Here is a 19,998-nt window from a genome sequence, read left to right as displayed (position 1 = left end):
CATAATATTGACCTTTAAGCAGAACAAACCATCAGCACAATGTGTAATTGCATTTTTTTTAAAAAAAATCTCTCTGTCTCTCTCAGTGTCAGGTGGTGGTGTATGAATCCTTCGATTACTTTGAACACACAGAGAGGAAACAAAGTTCACAGACTGATCTCAGGCAGAGAGACTCCATGAGGTTGTAATACTTAAAGGAGTACACTGAAAGGCAGGAGAAGAGGTAGAGGGAGCTGGATGAAAAGGAGGAAGAAAGAAAAACGTCAGGAGCAGCTGGACACCCTTATTGGCATCTTTGGCAAGTTGGTGGAGAAGCACAACTAGCCTTTTCTTTTTGGTTTGAATGTTTTAGTTCATGGTTATCAACCCTATGGAGTTGTTTAAGTTCAGTTTTTTGAAAATATGTATGGCTATAAATAACATGTCTGTTTCCTTACATCAAATTATTTTTCAGTTCAAAGCTGACATTAAACATGAGTTGCTTTTCATTCATCTCAGTGCAGTATTCTTTGAATTGAGATCTTCAGCATGAACATTGAAAGTGTTTGCTTTAAGGGAGATTTGTGCATGCAAAACAGAAATGTGTTTAAATGTCATTCTTGAATATCAAAATCCATCACAAACAAGAATCAAAGAAGGCATTAATGTAGTTATTAATAGCTTTATGAGCACACCAAATTAAACGATTTCCACAAGTTGAACAGAAATGTTATAAGGGCAACACAGGGTTGTGGTAGCTGGTATAAATTTAAACTAAAGTATAAATGTAAACTAAAGGGGATTTGACTAAGTCCAACACTTAAACGTATAAAACTTCATCTGCTGGCCTAATCATGATCCCTTCATGGGGCCTGAAGATGCTGGGGTGCCGATATCTGGGCACATAACCTGTCCCTCATGTGGGCCCCAGTCCTCTCCTGGATGTCATGTAGGTCAAGTGGAGCAGGGGGACCTGGTTCTTCAGGCTGGAGCTCTGGCTCTTCCATGACATCTCCATGCGTGAGGCACACAATGTAGGAGAACGCACAGACCAAAGCAACATCAGAACAGAAAATGAGTGCCTTGAATTAGGTGGCTAGCCACCATGCCTCATTACCCTAAATGTCCTCTAAATGAAGGCCCAGCCATGCGTTTTATTGAAGCGCTCCTGCATCCTCCCCTGTAATGGTTGTCTGATAGGAGTTACAGTCATAATTGGAAGCTGAAGACAAGGGTAGCCTCCATCTTCCAAGCGGAAGAAAGCAGGTGGGGGGTACAGGTAACTGAAATAAACAGGGCCGTTTCTTAAAATCCGTGTGTCATGTACTGAACCTCTATAACCTACAAAAATGTCCAGAAATCACCCAGAGAAGTCACAGATGCCTTGAAGTTGAGCGGAGTGAATTTTGTTTGTAGTTAAATAATCTAACTGGATGTGTTTGGGTGGTTTAATTTGGACATGACAACCATCGGTGCCAAATTATAAATTATATATTTCCACAAATCCTGGAAATAAAGGCTGGTCATAGGGAATTTTCATGAAATCATCATAATGCTTCAACATGCAAATGTTGAGTTATGCTAAAGAAATAAAGACAACTTACCATAATTATTTCCTTTCTTGCCATTAATTTAAAAAAAGATCATGTCTAATTCTCGTTGTAGCAAAAATTAACTTTAGCTCTGTTAATCTAGTTTGTGGTGGTACAGAAGCACAATGGAAAAATAAAACACAATGACAGAACAGTTGAAACCTTAAACCAACACCATTCATTGTCAAATTATAATTACAATTTGAGTGAATGGGCTACCATACATTTTAATGTATAATGTAAGTCATAATAACTCATTAACCGTGTATGTCATCATAATGTGCTTATGTAGTTGAGCCTAACACTGAGTATTGAGGTCTTTAAGTGGAGTTTGTAATATACACACATCTGTATTATAAACACAGTGGAACAGAATGGGCCTCCATAGACTTTATTGCATTATTTAACTATTTAACATTATTTAACACAACATATAAACTGTACATCATGATAAAGTTATGTACAGTTTTACAAAGTCATAGCTATTGTCTTGGTAGCATTAAAACTGTAGAAGTAAATAAGTACCATTTCAGAAAAAGCAAATTATATATGGAAGCTTCATAAAAATATAGGAAACTACTGTACATAAAATTATGCACATATGATTATATGAACAGTATATGTAACAAAAATGGGTTTTATTTTAAAGTTAAAGATCTCCTTCATCCATGTTTCAGGACATATAAAATAATATAAAATATACAAATCCTTAAAAGGACATCTACGCCTTCTTCTCATTGGTAAATCCAGAATCTATGAATATATAAATATTGTTCATTTCAAAAGTTTAACTACTGGATACAAGATGTCTCCTACTTCCCTGTTAAGTCCATTTTCAGTGTATGTGCACTAGAGGCTTCAAGTTTCCACATCACACTTTTATTTACTGGCGCTCGTTTGATTTCAAAGCAGTTGTGATGTCACAAATCATGCATGTAGGCCCGCCCCTTAAAATCATGTTTTCAATGAGCCCAGAGAAACTTTCCACTTTCAGCAGATGAATGTGAAAACAAACTCTGTACATACATCATTCTGCACAGTGAAGCTCAAACATCCAACTGAATGAACAAGAAGAAAAACACATTTTTGAGTGGATGAAGACTTTACGTTTGCAAGACAGTGTGCTGTTGCACCGCAATCACACTAAATGTAGACTGTGCAGGATGATCTGATGCTATTTGGTGCCAGTACAACAAAAGCTCCATCAGTTTTAACTCTGACTCTAGAACAACCTAAATGGGCCCAAAGTGACAATATAGTGAAAGTCAAAGGGAGAACACAATTCTCAGAAATGTTTGTCTATGAATTAGCAGCTGTGTTTGTTGAGCTGCATGTCACAAACAACATCTCAGTGCTGCTGAAGAGCTTTGTCAGTTATGGCTTTGAAGACTGAAAATTTTGCAGTTTGTGGTTGATGGTCTTCCTGTTTTCACACATCATCATACTGGTAGTCCAGAGCACAGAACACCAGGCCACATCCGTTTAGTACAGGGGTTCTCAACCTTTTGTAACTTAAGGCCCACTTCTGATTGTTGAAACATTTCCGAGAAACACCTTCCAAAATAAATGAAAAAAGCAAAACAAAAAAACATAACAAATAAATATGTAAATACGTGTTATGTCACTATCAGCTGTAATGACCAAAATAAATATTCAGTTTACCCTCAGTGAGACACTTGCGTCTGGGAAATAATGAGATCAAGTCATGGTGGGATGGGTGAGAGGCTGACGTGCAGAGTAGCATTCCAAGTTGCGTTCAGTTTGTTCCTTGCCTTTGAGTTTGTGACAGTCACAATGGAAACCCCTGACTCACACAAATAGGTGGTGGTGAAAGGCAACAGAAATTTGATTGCTTGTTTTAACAGAGAGGGATATTGACTGGCAGCCAGTATCCAGAATGAAGCAAGGTCAACTTGTGTGAGCTGAAGCTTCAGGCTGCTGTCTGCTGATAGTTCCATCAGTTCATTTTCCAACACAGTGGATAGAGCCATGTCTTCTGAAGCAGGACCCACATGGAAGCTAGCTGGCTAACAATGGCAAAACACGTTTGTCTCTACCTAATGATGTGTTGTTATTGGCGCGGTGATATTAAAATGTAACTAGTCATTGAAATTATGCATTTTAATTTGATGTTTTTATTTATTTAGATATAAAAATAACTAGCTTTGTAAACTTTGTAAATTATCTGAAAAAATCATTTTAACCATTTGGAAACCACTAGATGGTGCTCTGAGGCCCACCTGTGGGCTGCAGCCCACTGGTTGAGAATGGCTGGTTCAGTAGACCTTATAAAAAAGTGCAACATGATGCAGGTCAACAGTACACCCGATAAAGTACAATGTCTACAGCAAACTCAAGTATTTCTTATCAGTATAAATCTGTACAGTACTGCTCAGATATGTCCTGTCCTTATTTTAATATTGTACAAGTAAGAAGCTGCAATTATACACATAGTGACTATAAGGAATATATTATTTCCATTATACTGTGCTAATAGCTACAAAATATGTTCAAAATGTTGAGAAAGAACAATACAAACTCCAGAGGGAAATTCCTGGTTCTGCTGTGTTCCCCAGCCAGCTGCTAACTAGCTAGTTGTTGGTCTGCTGTTTGGTGCAGGTACATAGAGTGAGTTTATCAGAGCTTTTCAACTGAAAACCAAAGTCTGCTGCTTTGTGACTGAACCAAAACAGTGATAAGTTGTGGGCGGTGGAACCAAAACAATGAGCTGAAAGATGCTAAAATGCTCAAAAGAACTGAGGGCATCTGTGGGGTCGGGTGATAATTCTCTGTGGGTTCATCATCACCAGCAAGATCCTTCACATTACACAAAATATAAAGAATAATGATTATTGCTGCTTTAAATGTTTTCTTTGATACTTCTGATATACTGTAGCTGTGGAAAATTTGGGATCATCAAATCTTGCAAAATATCTAAAAAAATATACTATACGAAAGAAAGGGAATCTGTCACTGCAGGGCAGAAGAGAAGAAAACATTTCTTTAATCTTCACAGTGAGGGCAGAGAGGGGAGGACATACTTCAATTGTGGCTATTTTTTATCTAGATTTTTTAATCTAATTTTTATTTCACTCCATTTTATTATTGTTATAGTTTTTAAATCTAGTTTATTTTATTGCGTTTTCAAAAGTCTTATTTCTCGTGTACATTGCTCTCAGATTGTTTCACTGTTTACCATCTACATTTCAGTCAGTTATTTAACCTGTATGAAAGGTTCTATACAATTGTATCAATAATGACTGATTGATGAAATAGAACCTATAGCTGCCTTTGACTCTTCTAGAGGGAAGGGAACACTAGTTGTGGTTTTATACATTACAAAAATTCTCAGAAAAACCTCAAATGAAGATGATGCCTTGCACCTATTGTCTTGTGAGTGTGTGTGGGTGCTTAAGAGATGAGTTTCAGTATTCAAAGGTGAATCGCTTTGAAAGGATGAAGCTTCTACTGAGCAGTTTGCTACTCACCTCTCTACTTGCCTTCTCATCTTGGAGTAAGTAAAAATGTAATTATGCAACTGTAACCTTCAAATCACCTCTGTATAAAGCTGCATACATTGATGGTTTTTCATATTAATCGTGAATCATTACATATGATCAAAACCACAGTTATAGTCACAGTGTCTAAAGATTTTTCAAATCAAATTTTCAGGGTGTGATAATGGACTGGAGGTTTTCTTTGAAACCTCACATAACTTATATAAGCACTTCAAATGTACTGTTCACTCATCTTATCATACTGAAGTTATTGTGTGGATAATATAACTCTACAGATAAGAATCAAATAAAGAATTATAATAATGTGGATATAAGTAAACATACCAAAAGACTTCTCATTGCAATAAAAATGAAAGATTGAAATGAATTAAAAATGACTTGTTTGCTAGCTTATGTATAGACATAGAAACAGATTACTGAGAATGTTCAAAATTCTAGATCGGGTGATGATTATAGAAGCAAACTTCATTTCAAAGGTCAGTATGAACGTATGACGCTAAAGCAGATTTGTATTTATTTACAGAGTAAAACTGTGTAATTATCTGGGTAGTGACTTAAAATGTTGTTCAGCTATTTTCACTTTAAGAATATATACAGTATATATACAACATACTGTATAAATGATATGAACTTAATTTAACTTAATTTTTGCGCTTGTCATATATTTCATACACTTCATTCCTTTGTCCATATTTGCTTTGTACAGTCAATATTTCATTTCAAGTTTTATATTTCAAGACTATATCCATTCCATTCTGTGCATAGATTTTAAATTTAAATGTAATTTTAAATTGATTACTTAATTACTTTTAATAACTAATAAATATTAGTTAGTTGAATAGTTTGTTTCATTATTACTTTTGTTCTATTTTTATTTTTCTATGTTGTGTTTGTGGGAACAAATGCCAAGACACATCCTTTGTATGCTTGCATACTAAAATCAAAATTATTTAATAAATAATTATTGGTTTAATTTTCAGAAACTTTCAGGGATTGTGTTTTTATTTTTTGTTTGTTTGTTTTTTTGCTTTCCACACGATTTCTAGCAAAATGTTATTGAAATGTAATATCAGGGGTTTTTTGTATGTTTTTTTGAGATGAGGGTGTTCACATAACACTTTTGGAACTGGAAGACATTGGTTTACTTTGTTACAATTTCCTGCTTATATTTCTGTGAAATGTTGCAGAGTGATTGGAAACATAAATAATGAATCAATCAAATGGCCATGTGTAATGTCTGTGGCCTTTATAATGATAAAGCCACAAAGAAATAATCAGCCAACCCTGCAGCTCTACGGGGCTTTTTAAGCCTATGTTGCTTTTATCAACCTTGTTTCTCAACTGTACACCAGCTCCCACCTTTACTGAAATGATGCAGTATAAACTAACCTGTATCACTCTGTCTCCCACAGGTGTTTCTTCAACAGGCACACTTGTTGTGACCCAGACTCCTGATGTCTCTGACATGGAGGGGGAGACGGTAAACATCACCTGCTGCTGGACGGGGACGTTTGAAAGAGTGAAAGTTAACTGGCTGAAAAATCAAACAAAAATTAGGAATAACAATGGAATCATCTCAACAAATACATCTCAAGGATCTCTGCGGAAGGAGGCCTGTAAATGTTCGACCTTGACCCTTTCAAGTATCACAAGAGAGGATTCAGGGATATACTTCTGCAACGTGTCTGTAGAGATACCATTTTTAACTGTGGCTAAAGGAAATGGTTCTGTCATCACAGTTAAGACCGGAGAGAGAACAGATGAGAACACACATGACGATGCAAAAGACAACACAGATGGTGGTAAGTGATTACACATCCAACATACAAAGTGTTGCAGTGACAATGACTAGTTGAAAATCAACATGTATCACCTTTGATGAGTGTGTGATGTTGAGGATAAAAAGCAGTAGGTAGCTGACACTGTATAAATCTGCACTGCACTGCTGACATGTGTCTCTGTGCTTTCATTCTGATGTTTTGGACAAGTAGTTGTCCACACAGCAGACATCAAAGCTATTATAATTCTTCAAATCATATTAATGGAGCAATCATTTCCAAATAACCACCAGCACACTTATAATAAGGCTTGAATTTAGTGATTGAGACCATGACTTAGTGTGTAAATTGATGCTTTTTGAATGGGAGTCAGTTGGAGCATCTAGTGGTCATCAGTGGTATTGCACTTTAAGGTACTTCCACGTTGGCTTCAGCCTTAAGTTGTTGTGGTTGCTGCTTGTTGTAAACACAAGCCCTAAGCACTGATCCCTCATGGACATTGATATCACCTTCCTAGTTAGCATAAATGTGAGTGTATGAGCCTACAAGGGCAAAATATGAGCTATGAGGAATGGATGAGTGATGTATGACGCTAAAGCATTGCTGTGTTTTTTGACATGAGGGTGTTAATATAATATTTCTGGAACTGGAAGAGATTGGTTTACACTGATTTCCTGCTTATATTTCTGTGAAATGTTGCAGAGTGATTGGAAACATAAATAATGAATCAATCAAATGGCCATGTGTAATGTCTGCGGCCTTTATAATAATAAAGCCACAAAGAAATGATCAGCCAACCCTGCAGCTCTACAGGGCTTTTTAAGCCTTTGGTTCAACCTCACTGCTTTTATCAACCTCGTTTCTCAACTGTACACCAGCTCGTACCTCTACTGAAATGATGCAGTATAAACTAAGCTGTATCACTCTGTCTTCTCACAGGTGTTTCTTCAACAGGCACACTTGTTGTGACCCAGAGTCCTGATGTCTCTGTCATGGAGGGGGAGACGGTAAACATTGCCTGCTACTGGACAGAGACGTTTGGAAGAGTTGAAAGAGTGGGAGTTAACTGGCTGAAAAATCAAACAGAAATTAAGAATAAAAATGGCATCATCTCAACAAAAACATTTCAAGTATCTCTGCAGAAGGAGGCCTGCAAATGTTCAACCTTGACCATTTCAAGTATCACAAGAAAGGATTCAGGGATATACGTAGCTGACACTGTATAAGTCTACAAGTGTCTCTGCTTTCATTCTGACGTTTTGGCGAATTAGTTGTCCACACAGCAGACATCAAAGCTACTATAATTCTTCAAATCCTATTAATGAAGCAATCATTTCCAAATAACCACCAGCACACTTATAATAAGGCTTGAATTTAGTGATTGAGACCATGACTTAATGTGTAAATTGAGGCTCTTTGAATGGGAGTCAGTTGGAGCATCTAGTGGTCATCAGTGGTATTACCTTTTAAGGTACTTCCACATTGGCTTCAGCCTTAAGTTGTTGTAGTTGCTGCTTGTTGTTGACACAAGCCCTAAACACTGATCCCTCATGGAAGTTGATATCGCCTTCCTAGTTAGCATAAGTGTGAGTATATGAGCCTGCAAGGGCAAAATATGAGCTATGAGGAATGAATGAGTGACACTGAAGTAGATTGGAACGTTTGAACTGAGTTCATTCCTCTAGTGTGGCTGTAGACTTTTAGTCTTGTTTTCATTTAAATGCAGAAATGGATGTCAGGTATTTGGTTAAAATATTACTGGTATTAATAGCAGCTTATGTGTAACTCAGCACTTGCCTTTGTTTTGTGACTTTCAGGTTCTCAGAGGGAGGAAGTGTTAGTTCATGTCCTGCGATGTCTGCCCATCCTCGCCCTTGTTGCAACCTTCTTCTACCTCAACAGTTCAGGGACCAAAGCACAGCAACACACACCAGGTACAATGTAACTTTCACTATAATGATCAGGACTATGCAGTAGCAGCATACATGTTACAGTGTGTTGAGATTGGTGAAGCTGATCCATAAATGTGTTCATGTTTCAGCCACTCTGGAAAATACACCTGTTTCAGCCCACAGAAGAGAGGAAGATGAAGAGGAAGGAAATGAGACAGAAATAGTTGCAGAGAGAAGATGAAAAGGATGGTGTCATCTAATGATTACATTGTCTTGATTAGGATACATTTCCAAAAATGTAGAAGCTGTTATTGATGCTTCTGTCACCTTGACTACTGTCACTCTTTGCTTTCTGGCAGGAGTAAAAATTCTGTTCTGTGCTTACAGCTTGTCAAAATGTGTCTGTCAATGTGTTAACTTGTGGTTTTGCACAGCTCTGCAATAACTTGTGAGAAACATAAAAATAAAGGTAATTCTTGGTATGTGTTGTTTTGCGTGTGTGAGTTCAGTCAGTGTAAGGGACTTAGCTGTAGAGAGATGAGTATCAGTAGTCAGTGGTGAACCAGTGTGAAAGGATGAAGTTTCCTCTGGGCAGCTTTCTTCTCGTCACTCTCTGTGAACTCCCATCTTGGAGTAAGTACCAATACAGATCATTTTAGCCTTTCCTTTCAAATCACTTCTGTATTTTTGTTGATTTTAAACATGTCATGGGATCCCTGCTATCCATATTGTATCACTTTGTCTCCTCACAGGTATTTCATCAACAGGCACACTTGTTGTGACCCAGAGTCCTGATGTCTCTGTCATGGAGGGGGAGACGGTAAACATCACCTGCTGCTGGACAGAGACGTTTGAAAGAGTTGAAACAGTGGTAGTAGATAGTAGTAGATTTTTGATTTTCTTTATTTTCTCATATTTTATTGTTTGTATTTCATTTTAATCAGTATCTTTGAAACATGTTAAATACAGAACAATTGTGCTCTGCCTGTATTTTCACCAATAAAAAAAATCATTACAAAAAAAGACATGTAAGTGGTATCAATCCTTTCATGTAACTCTCAGAAAGAAAGAGAATCAGCATATTTCCCAAAATGTCAATTATTCTTTTAATGGGGGAAATGTCCAGTTGGTGGAGCAGCAAACACTGGTTTGCTACGTAAAAGAGCTTTTACATTCTCTGAAGCTTGACAACAATTTGGAGACCAAATGAATTTGTCCTTCAGCAGATCAGCTGAAGCAACACAGATATACCTTCAAATGGAGAGGCTGATGTTTTACACTGATTTTGATCGAGGTGACCACAGCTTTCAACCACACTGACCCCGTGTGCCACACTGGGACTTTATCTATTAAATCAGGTTGTTACTGATGTGTTCCTCACCTGTTGTTCCATTACTCTTCTCATGTGACTCTGGGAAAGACAGAAAACAAGTGTAGTGTAAAAAAAACAGAAACATGTGAAGGTTGATGTGATGAAATACAATAATGCAGAACATACTTGAGTGTCTTTAATTCATCAGGAAGACCTCTCCAATGATTGGTTCAGAGCATCCAGACCAAAATCCTTTTAGTAAGATTTATAACAGTATATAAACCATGTCTTCATGTATTTTAGTAAAGGGTCAAAAGTTTTTCACCTCATAACAACCAATCAGGCCCGCAGATATAAATGTTGGTCTGTCATTAATGAAATTTTCCTCCAAAACAATAATCCATCCACTTAGGTCCAAACCTGCGGCCCATCTGTGAAAACTGCAGTCTACTGTAGTAATGGGAAACATCCAGGTGTGTATACAGTAGTACTCATCATGGATGAACACATTGCTTTTTCTCTGCTCAACTCTGATTCTCTCCCTGACTTGTTTTGTCCTGCTGCGCCCTCAGGAGGTGGAGCTACAACATCCAGACGGAGCTTTACCAAACATGCTCCACAAGATCAGGTAACAATGCAGGTTAGTGGTGAAAAATGTACAAAACAATACCACCTGACATCTCTCATTAGCATTGTAACACTGAAGTGCAAAGACTTCAGGTAAAGTTGTTTAGTGCAACTTATTTTGGTAACATTTTATTTTACAGGTCACTGCATTTATTCTAATTTCCTGGAAATATTAATAATAATTTGCAGATATGTAACTGTTACATTTTAAGAGATTTGCGAAACGTTTTGGTGCAATTATACAAATTATAAGAAAGATGGAAAAAAGTTGGTTCATATGTGGATTTATACAGTATATTGTGGTAGAGACACGCTTCAGGCTCCCCTAGTTTGTACTAACTGTGTCACTCCAAACAATCCTCATGTCACTCACACCTGCCCACATTCACCATCCTCAACACTCATCAACAGCCTTCTGTTAGATGATGACTTCAGTTGCTGACTATTTACTGCTTGGAGCACATGCAGCTTTTATGGAGGAGAGTTCAGCTTTGATGAGATAAATGACCATTATTATTATTATTATTATCATTATTATTATTATTATTATTATTATTATTATTATTATTATTATTATTATTATTATTATGACACATTATTTTCCTACACAATCATCCAGACACATCCAAATAAAGAGACACTCATGACACATTGAAACAGAACATATATTAATATGAACAACCCAGTAATACAAAGACTGAAAGCAACTTTTATAGCAGACAAGTGACATGAGAAGAAAATTTATGCTGAGGTTTCCATGGTTACTATGTTTGTCTTCAGGTGCATCATTTATTTATGATCATCATTCAAAAATACACAAAACCTAACGGTCAAGAATAAGTTTTCACAAGTCTCACTCAATGATTTGATGGACATGATCTCCTCTACTGAGGACTTCTCACTTCCTGACAAGGACTAAAGACTCATAGAGACTGATGAAAGCCACAAAACAAACTTCCATCATGGAAAATGTGAGATTCGAAAACTTTGAAAGTCTGGGATCAGACAAATTTCCAAAATGTCAAAAACAGCACATTATGTTAGTGAATGTTTTGGGACACATTTAGACCGACTGTACAGACTTATTGATCTCATTTACATCACAGGAACTTTGCTGTTAAGTTCCCATCAAATGTGACTGATTTACAGTTTCACTCTGACTTCAACTTCAAATTTAAAGTTCAAGTTTTATTGTCCTTGAATTAAAATTCTGGTAACACTTTATTTTATTTTATTATTCCTTTAATTGTCTAACAATTTACAGGAAATTTTGGATGTAGTTTGCAGGAATTTAATGGTTCATTTCTAGGACGTTTTTCCGAAAGGGTTTTGCAGTTTCTTACAAATAATTAGAAAAATTGGAGATAAGTGTTGAACTGGTTTAGCTGGTAAGTAGAAGACTGCTGCCACTATTGGTCTTTTTCTACAGACTTCAACCACATGCAGCTCCCACTCCCACCTACAACCTTTGGCACAAATCCTAGTGCAAGCTGCTTTCCCAGCAATGAAGACCAGCACCATGAAGACCAAGACCAGCACTATGAAGACCAGCACCATGAAGACCAAGACCAGCACTGTGAAGACCAAGACCAGCACCATGAAGACCAGCACCATGTAGCTTTATTCTTCACAGATTTCACCCCTGTTGTTTTCTATTTCAGGTCCTCTTGTTGATTTGGGCATCTTCCTGTCAACTTTTTCTCCTGCAGTAAAGTTTCTCACTCTGCTTTGTGATGTCACGTGTCTTCCTCAGGACAAACCTGTCCTGTAATTGGTTATCGTCAATGGATCTGCCAAAGCATCATCAAACAGACTGAAACTGTGTTAGAAGGCCATGAGGAAACAGAGGTAAGACACATTTGAAATATTTGTAAGATTAGCAGAAAGTCATAACATACATCTGCTGAATCTATTTCCTTGGTTTGTTGTTTTTCTTCCATGGAAGGTCGGAGCATGAAAAAGGAAACCTTTACAAATGTTTCTGCGGTTTTAAAGTGAAGAATTTGAATTTTGTTCCTTGTGAATTTTTATTTTTGGAACTTTGACTCTTCTTTGGTTTCATGTTGTCGGTCACATTGATACTTCTAATATCTCTTCCTCCTCCAGGAAACTATATTCACAGCTCTGTTGAGGCATCATGGAGTCTGACTTCATTAAACTTTTAAGCTTTGTAAACAAACAAATCATCAGTTGACAGAACCAGCAGAACTGATAAACCTGATCTAGATGTTTAATTAAATCAACATTAGAATCTCTTAAAATAAGTTGACACAGCAGAGTAAAGACTGTGTAACTGGCTGCCTTTGAGTTTTTTCAACTTCTACAATTTGACAGTAATGAGTTCAACATTGAAGATGTCAAGGTTTGCTTGGAAAAATGACAAGTTTTTACAGCTGGTTACTCCCATTTTGATTTCTCTATACTGAGTTAACTTTAACCTACATGCATGAAAAACTCTTGTTCCACAACATTTGTCTCAACAATAAATAAGAAAACTTTGTCACTCATAACACATTGACCTCAAAAACAGCAACACTACAGGAGAGCTGCAGGTTCAATCTACAGCAGTGCTACTCAACACTTCCTCTGCACTTGACCTCAAGTTCTCATCCATATCACACCTCATGTCCTCTCTTCTAATGCACCTGGGAAAGATTCTTTTTGCATCCCTGCAAATCTTCTGCAGATGCAGTATGTCCAGACACTTCCACCTTCTCGACTGAAATTCAATAAAGCTTTGCTGGTTTACACAATTCCTGGTTGTACAACAAGTATTTTCTGAATATAAACCCAATGAAGGGTCAGTGAGTCACAACACTTCTTTGTAGGACTTTAGTGCCTCCTAGTGGTGATACCAAAAACAACACTTAACCTGTGACCATGGATCTGACTGGTTGATGGATGCAGAACAATGCTGCAACTCATTAATCTAACAAGTGAACTGAACCAACTTCCACCAGGACTGTCTATGATTTCTACAAACAAACACTTGCGCCTTCAAAATGATTTGAAAGATGGTACAATCACATAAAAAATACATAAATAGTGGCTCTAACCAGTGATGGGAAAAGTATTCAGACCCTTTACTAAAGTAAAAGTAAAAATACAATGATGTAAAAATACTCAATTCCTGAATTCAAAATGTTACTGAAGTGAAAGTACAGCAGTATCATCAGCCACATGTACTTGAAGTATCAAAAGTAAAAGTACTCATTTAGCAGGACTTCTTTTAAAGTACAATATTATTACAATATATTATATTACTTGTTTTTATCACTATATCACTGCTACAAATACATGTTTGTTTTTTTACACATTTTAGTTTGTCAATGTGGAGCCAATTTTAGATACTTTATACACTACTGGGTAGATTAGTAGTAATGGTACTGCATCATATTGTATGAGTGTATCATTTGATTTTTAATAATAATTTACTTTATGTAAGTATAAGTGGAAAATACATGTGGTGGAGTAAATAGTTAAGGGGCGTAAGCAACATAAATCCCTCTGAAATGTATTGTAGTAGAACTTTACAGCAGCATGAAATGGAAAGTAGAAGTACCTAAAATTGTACTTAAGTGCAGCACTTGAGTAAATGTAGTTAGTTACATTCCACCACTGGCTCTAACCAAAGTAAATCAACAAAATACAGTGTATGACTACAGGTTACACTTATTGGATGTTCAAATTCTGACAATGAACTTACTATAAAAATACATCAGGTGAACTAAGGACTGAGTTTAGTGTTAGAAATGGAGTCCATGTTGAAAAAAACACAGTCAATGAGAATAAAACCTTGTCATCATTATAATCTCAATACATTTATTTCTTAAAAGAAATACTGACTGTTCCAATGCTTCTCTCCTCAGTATCTATTTAGTTAGTAACCTACTGTATGTCAGTATTTTGAGTATAATAAAAGAGGATCTTTGTCAAGCAGAAGAGCAGAATGTCTTTTTTTAAACTCTTTCGTGAGAATTATATTAAACAGACATAGAAAGTCATCGCCTTCTTTCTTAAAGAGGAAGAAACAGACATTGTGGTTTTTCACACTTCTCTGCAGGAAAGATGAGGACACTGAAGAAAAGATGATGCCCGGTATGTTTCGGTTGTGTGTGTGTGTGTTCATGTGTGAGCGTATGCTGGGAGGGACTTGCAGCAGATGTGAAGAGATGAGTGTCAGTCGTCAGAGGTGAATCATTGTGGAAAGATGAAGCTTCTACTGAGCTGTCTGCTTCTGGCTTCGCTCTGTGATCTCTCATCTTGGAGTAAGTAGAAATACAGACATTCTGCTTCTGTTGTGCAAGAATATGCGCTCAAAAACATCTCTTAAAGGTCAAAATGATGACAGGTTTTTGTAATTATTGTCTTCACTGACAATATCAGAATGCAGTAGTGCGTGTTATAGCCTGCAAACAAAAGTAGTTTAAAGTATGACTCCAATGAGTAAATGTGTGTTGGTTCTTCTCATATATATGTGTGTGTGTACGTTTCTATGGTTTGATACTCCCTTTTTACACTGAAAAATGTTTTTTGTACAGTCACCTTCAGAGCAGTATTAATATTCACCTGAAAGAGAAATGAAAACCTGTGATGTGATGTTTCAGCACTTTACGGGATGTTGACAACTTTACCCACAATACAGATTGAATCACATATCCTGTTGTTGAAAAGTGCCAAAAACATATTACTCACTACGTTTAGCTTCTGTAGTGATGCAATATGTACAGTCTTGTGATAAATTACCAAATCATTTAAATCTCTTTACTGTCTCTTTACAGGTGTTTCATCAACAGGCACACTTGATGTGACCCAGACTGCTGATGTCTCTGTCATGGAGGGGGAGACGGTAAACATCACCTGCTGCTGGACAGAGACAATTGGAAGAATGAGAGTTAACTGGCTGAAAAACCAAACAGAAATAAAGAATATAATTAGAACAAATACATCTCAAGGATGTCAGCAGAAGAAGGCCTGTAACTGTTCAACCTTGACCTTTGCAAATATCACAAGAGAGGATGAAGGGAAATACTACTGCAAGGTGAATGTGGAGATACCAAGTTTAACTGTGGTTAAAGGAAATGGTACTGTTATCACAGTTAAAGACAGAGACAACATAAAGGACAAGACAGAAGAAGGTAGGTGACAAAACATTAGAAACTTGTGTGTTGCAATAAGAGTTTACTAGTATATTGATTTTACAGTGGACAGGGCTTTTATTGAAGTGTATTCAGAATGGGATGAGGTCTGTTCACAAAACAGCAATTTATATGACCTCAGTCAAACCTTATTTGCTTGTTATACAAATATAAAGTATAAGATTCATTGTATGTAATTTGATTGTATGTAAAAAGCATTCACTCTCTTGATCTCATAATTGACACATTTGTGTTTTTTCTCACAAGGGAGTCCTTCATCTTCTACCGGCAATTCACTTCCCCTGATCATTACCCTGGCTGTAGTGGCTCCAATACTGCTCCTCACTCTCCTCTGTGTCTGCATACTGCGAAGGAAACAAGGTACAAAGAAAAATGCAGCATTATTATTCAAGTATCAGACACTTATCATTTCCCTACTTACCTCTCATGGGTATCTGGTCATGCAGCTATTTCTGCCTCAGCTTGCCTGAGTCTTCTGCCTCCACCCAAATACACTGGAGGTGAAAGTTAGCGCATTGAAAAATATTTCTTCAGCAGGAAATGGTTTCATGAATGTTCAAAGTTCATCTGTGTGAGTAACTTGGAAATGTTTTTTGAAAGAGATAGCGCTAGTTTAGATTGTAATTAATGCAATTTAATGTAATTCATGTAATTATTTTTAGTGTAATTTTCAATGCTGTGAGTGCAAAAAAAAATCTATTCACCTTCAATTTATTGAGGTTGCAGCAGAAAACTCAGAGACGGACATCTCAAAACATGTGCTAAACCCCCCAAAATGTCTGCATGAATAGATACAGTATCACTGGTAATGTTAGTGAGAAAATATATTTTTTCATGTCTTTCTTTCATTTCTTGAGTGTGTAAAACGTTCTGTAAAACTGAAACAAAACCTGACATTTAAAAAAAGAAAAGAAAAATAGCCTCCATTTCAAACAAGAACCTGCGTATTGCGGCTGATAAGAAGTCTTTGAAAGTGAAGGTGAGAAGCAGATTAACACAAGAAGCCTTCGTGTTACCCAAAAGTTCAGAGAGACATTGGATGGTCGCCAGCTTTAACAGCTTCATAGTGTGAAACACTGAAAAGCCAATAGCAAAAACAATAATTAGTAGTAGGAGAAAAGAAGAAGTTGTAAAGACTTAAAGGAAAAGAAAATGTAGACGACACAGTTACAGGATGAAATCATGAGCAACAGTGTGTTTTAAGCAACTTTAAGATTCAGAGATACATTTTAGCAAACCTAACAGTTCTATAAACCTACAAGAGCAGTCAGTTGTCTTAAATTTGAACTGAGGAGTAAATAAAACCGATTGATAAATGCTAAACCTTACTGTGCTTTAAAGATGACCAACAGGCTCTCCAAATGAATTCTTAAACCCACATTAACTGATTTTTTTTTTTTTTTTTTAAGTTTTAAAAGTAAACCCAACACGAACATGTTAGTTTATATAGTTGATATTGCAAATGTGTTAGCAAATGTTTGCATATTTACACATCCATCAGATCATCCATTAGAGCAACATTTTCTTTCAAGAGTCTTTAGAGTCGTGTTTCTGGCGACCTATTGAATATATGTCCAATATTCACTCTCATTTTAGCTCTGTTTCAGTGTCTACTTTACAGTCTCTACTACTACTGAGGCAAATATCGGGCTACTTAGCCACTAAATGCACCATGTTTACCCATTAAGTGCTCTGATTGCCGCTTTTATGTATTTTTTTATACAGCTTAGGCTTCATTTTACAGAAGCGCATTGCGTTCAACAAAAAAAAAAATTTTGGAGTCCTAATCTCATAATTATGACTGAATTTCTCATAATTATGACTTAATTATCTCATAATTATGACTTAAATATCTTATAATTATGACTTACTATCCCATAATTATATGACCTACTATCGCATAATTATGATTTAAGTATCCCATAATTATGACTTACTATCTCATAATTAGGCAATGCGCTTCTGCATCATTTTTCCCAACAATTCTAATAATTATTTGTGTGTGTGTGTGTGTTTCATGGGTTCAGCGATAGCAGCCAGGGTGATCTACGAGGTTCCGCACTTTGACTCTGAGGTGACAGACATGGACAAACACAGCACCAGCTCCTCCAAAGGCTCCTCTCAGTGGGTGAGTCCAATATCAGACTGAAGAAAAAATATTAATGTGATGCTACCCAACAAACATGATCCTGATTCCCTTTTGTTCAGTGTGGTGAAAGAGAAGTCAAATAGTGTGAAAACTGATCATGCTGTCCAATATACTGCATAATGAGTGACCAGAAAAATACTTTTACGATGTAATACATTGCCTTATATACAATACAACAGCCATGCAAGTAATGATATATTTTTAAAAAATGATGTTTCAAGACTGTACTTTGTGGTGTTTTTGTGTTAGACTAAATTACAGTATATTCTAACATGTTTTGTCTACATAACTCACACATATGAAAGTGCAAAAGCATATGAAACACCATACAATACACTACAATCCAGTACAACAACATTACAAGCTACAGCCTTGATACGCTGTCAGAAACAATGAAATAGTATGTTTCACAAACTGCAGTGATTTAAGCTGCAACTTCCAGTGCTGAGAAATTATTATGAAATATAACTGACATCCTGTTTCTGATGAATAGTGTCTGTTGCTCACGCCTACTCAGTTTTTTACTGTGCACATTAGTAAAGGTCAAATCATAATATTGACCTTTAAGCAGAACAAACCATCAGCACAATGTGTAATTGCATTTTTTTTAAAAATCTCTCTGTCTTTCTCAGTGTCAGGTGCCGGTGTATGAATCCTTTGATTACTTTGAACACACGGACAAGAAACAAAGTGAATAAGGATCTGCAGGGAATCTCATCTCCCAGTATTTTCTATTTTTACTTTTCTGCATGTATATAATGTACATTCACTTCATTTTCTTTTCCTGCATTTATATAAAAGATTTTATACACATGTAAATATTTTATTTCTCATCCATCTTTGTGTGATTGTTTCATTTTCAAGTTCATTCTAAGTATAACAAAGTTTGAATGCATTTATAGACATTGTTATTTGTGTCAGACTTTATTGAGCTGCTTTTGTTTTGACTTAACATTCTTCCAGCTAGTCAGTGGTCCACATGCAAACAAAGATGCAGGTTTCACAATGACTTCAGATCATGATAAAGATGCCGAGTGGAAACTGTGGTTTTACGGGGTCGCTGCATAATAGGCCAATGACAGGAAGTGGAAATAGTGCCTGTGAGAGCCAAGGTAGATTCTCCCTGACCTTTTTGTGTGCATTTTCAGCACACAAAACTGCCACAGACTATCTAAATGGCTCAATCTCTTACTGTAAATTCATTTTGCTGAGACCATATTTTACCAGCATTATCTTACATTATTCATCTCTCTACATGTGCTCTGCATCTCAGGTTATGAGTTCATTTTCTAAAATTTCCTGAGACCCCATTTGTGAAACATGCCAGTACTGTTGAGAGCAGAAAAAAGTTAAACTTCAAAGTTAGTGAGGATGCTAACACACACATTGGAGAGCTGATGTTTTTGTTCCTCACATTAATGGACTGCACCATGCTATGGGCATCTGTTTGCCATGTGTTCATCAAACAAAAAGGGTGTGTAGTTCAGATTAGGGTAAATGTTTTGGTCTAATACATTAGCATACAGTATGTTTAATAATTGTACTCAACTAGCATCCCAAAATACAGAAATAGTTAAACTGTAGCTTCTAAGGCTAGTAGATGAGTTAGCATATGTCAGCGTTGTGGGATGTGTTAACTAATTACAGAAATAGTCCCATTTGTGACCACTTTGACCATGTTTAACTTAGATGTCTGACATCATAACAATAAAAAAAATGACAGAAATACACAAAAAGCATAATATGTCCCCTTTAAAGGAAAATGTGAGAATATGTTCCTCTCATCTGTGTAAGGTAGTAGGGCAGGCTGGCCTGTACAATATGTGAAAATGTTTAAATGCAGTTTTCAACACTAACATTTTATCATTTTGGGTATACACTAGACATCTGTGAAATCCTGAAAATACCTTTGTAGATACAACTTGCTGCTGGCTAACAGCTAAAACAAAATTATATTTTAATTTTTCCCCAAAGATTTCCGTAGGGATCGTT

The 19,998-nt window shown here is 36.4% G+C and overlaps 1 protein-coding gene across 1 annotated transcript; it reads left to right on the top strand.

Moving 5' to 3' along the window:
- The first annotated feature begins 14,846 nt into the window (after window positions 1-14,846).
- On the top strand, window positions 14,847-18,787 carry LOC121889424. The gene is made up of 5 exons (XM_042401372.1): window positions 14,847-14,966; window positions 15,480-15,836; window positions 16,104-16,217; window positions 17,885-17,985; window positions 18,639-18,787. Exons 1-5 carry the CDS (start codon window positions 14,909-14,911, stop codon window positions 18,702-18,704), a joined length of 696 nt encoding a protein of 231 aa, XP_042257306.1. The 5' UTR covers window positions 14,847-14,908; the 3' UTR covers window positions 18,705-18,787.
- The last annotated feature ends 1,211 nt before the right edge of the window (window positions 18,788-19,998 follow it).

The sequence above is a fragment of the Thunnus maccoyii genome, chromosome 22 (assembly GCF_910596095.1).
Source record: "Thunnus maccoyii chromosome 22, fThuMac1.1, whole genome shotgun sequence".
NCBI classification, from domain to species: Eukaryota; Metazoa; Chordata; class Actinopteri; order Scombriformes; family Scombridae; genus Thunnus; species Thunnus maccoyii.
The sequence above is the reverse complement of the archived record's forward strand: the minus strand, read 5'-3'. Positions and strand labels throughout refer to the sequence as shown.

Excerpts from the sequence above, each read along its gene's own strand:
- LOC121889424 (XM_042401372.1), top strand. The coding sequence starts at position 14,909 with ATGAAGCTTCTACTGAGCTGTCTGCTTCTGGCTTCGCTCTGTGATCTC. Across the intron at positions 16,218-17,884 it reads CATACTGCGAAGGAAACAAG|CGATAGCAGCCAGGGTGATC; the intron begins GTACAAAGAAAA and ends TCATGGGTTCAG. Across the intron at positions 17,986-18,638 it reads CCAAAGGCTCCTCTCAGTGG|TGTCAGGTGCCGGTGTATGA; the intron begins GTGAGTCCAATA and ends TGTCTTTCTCAG.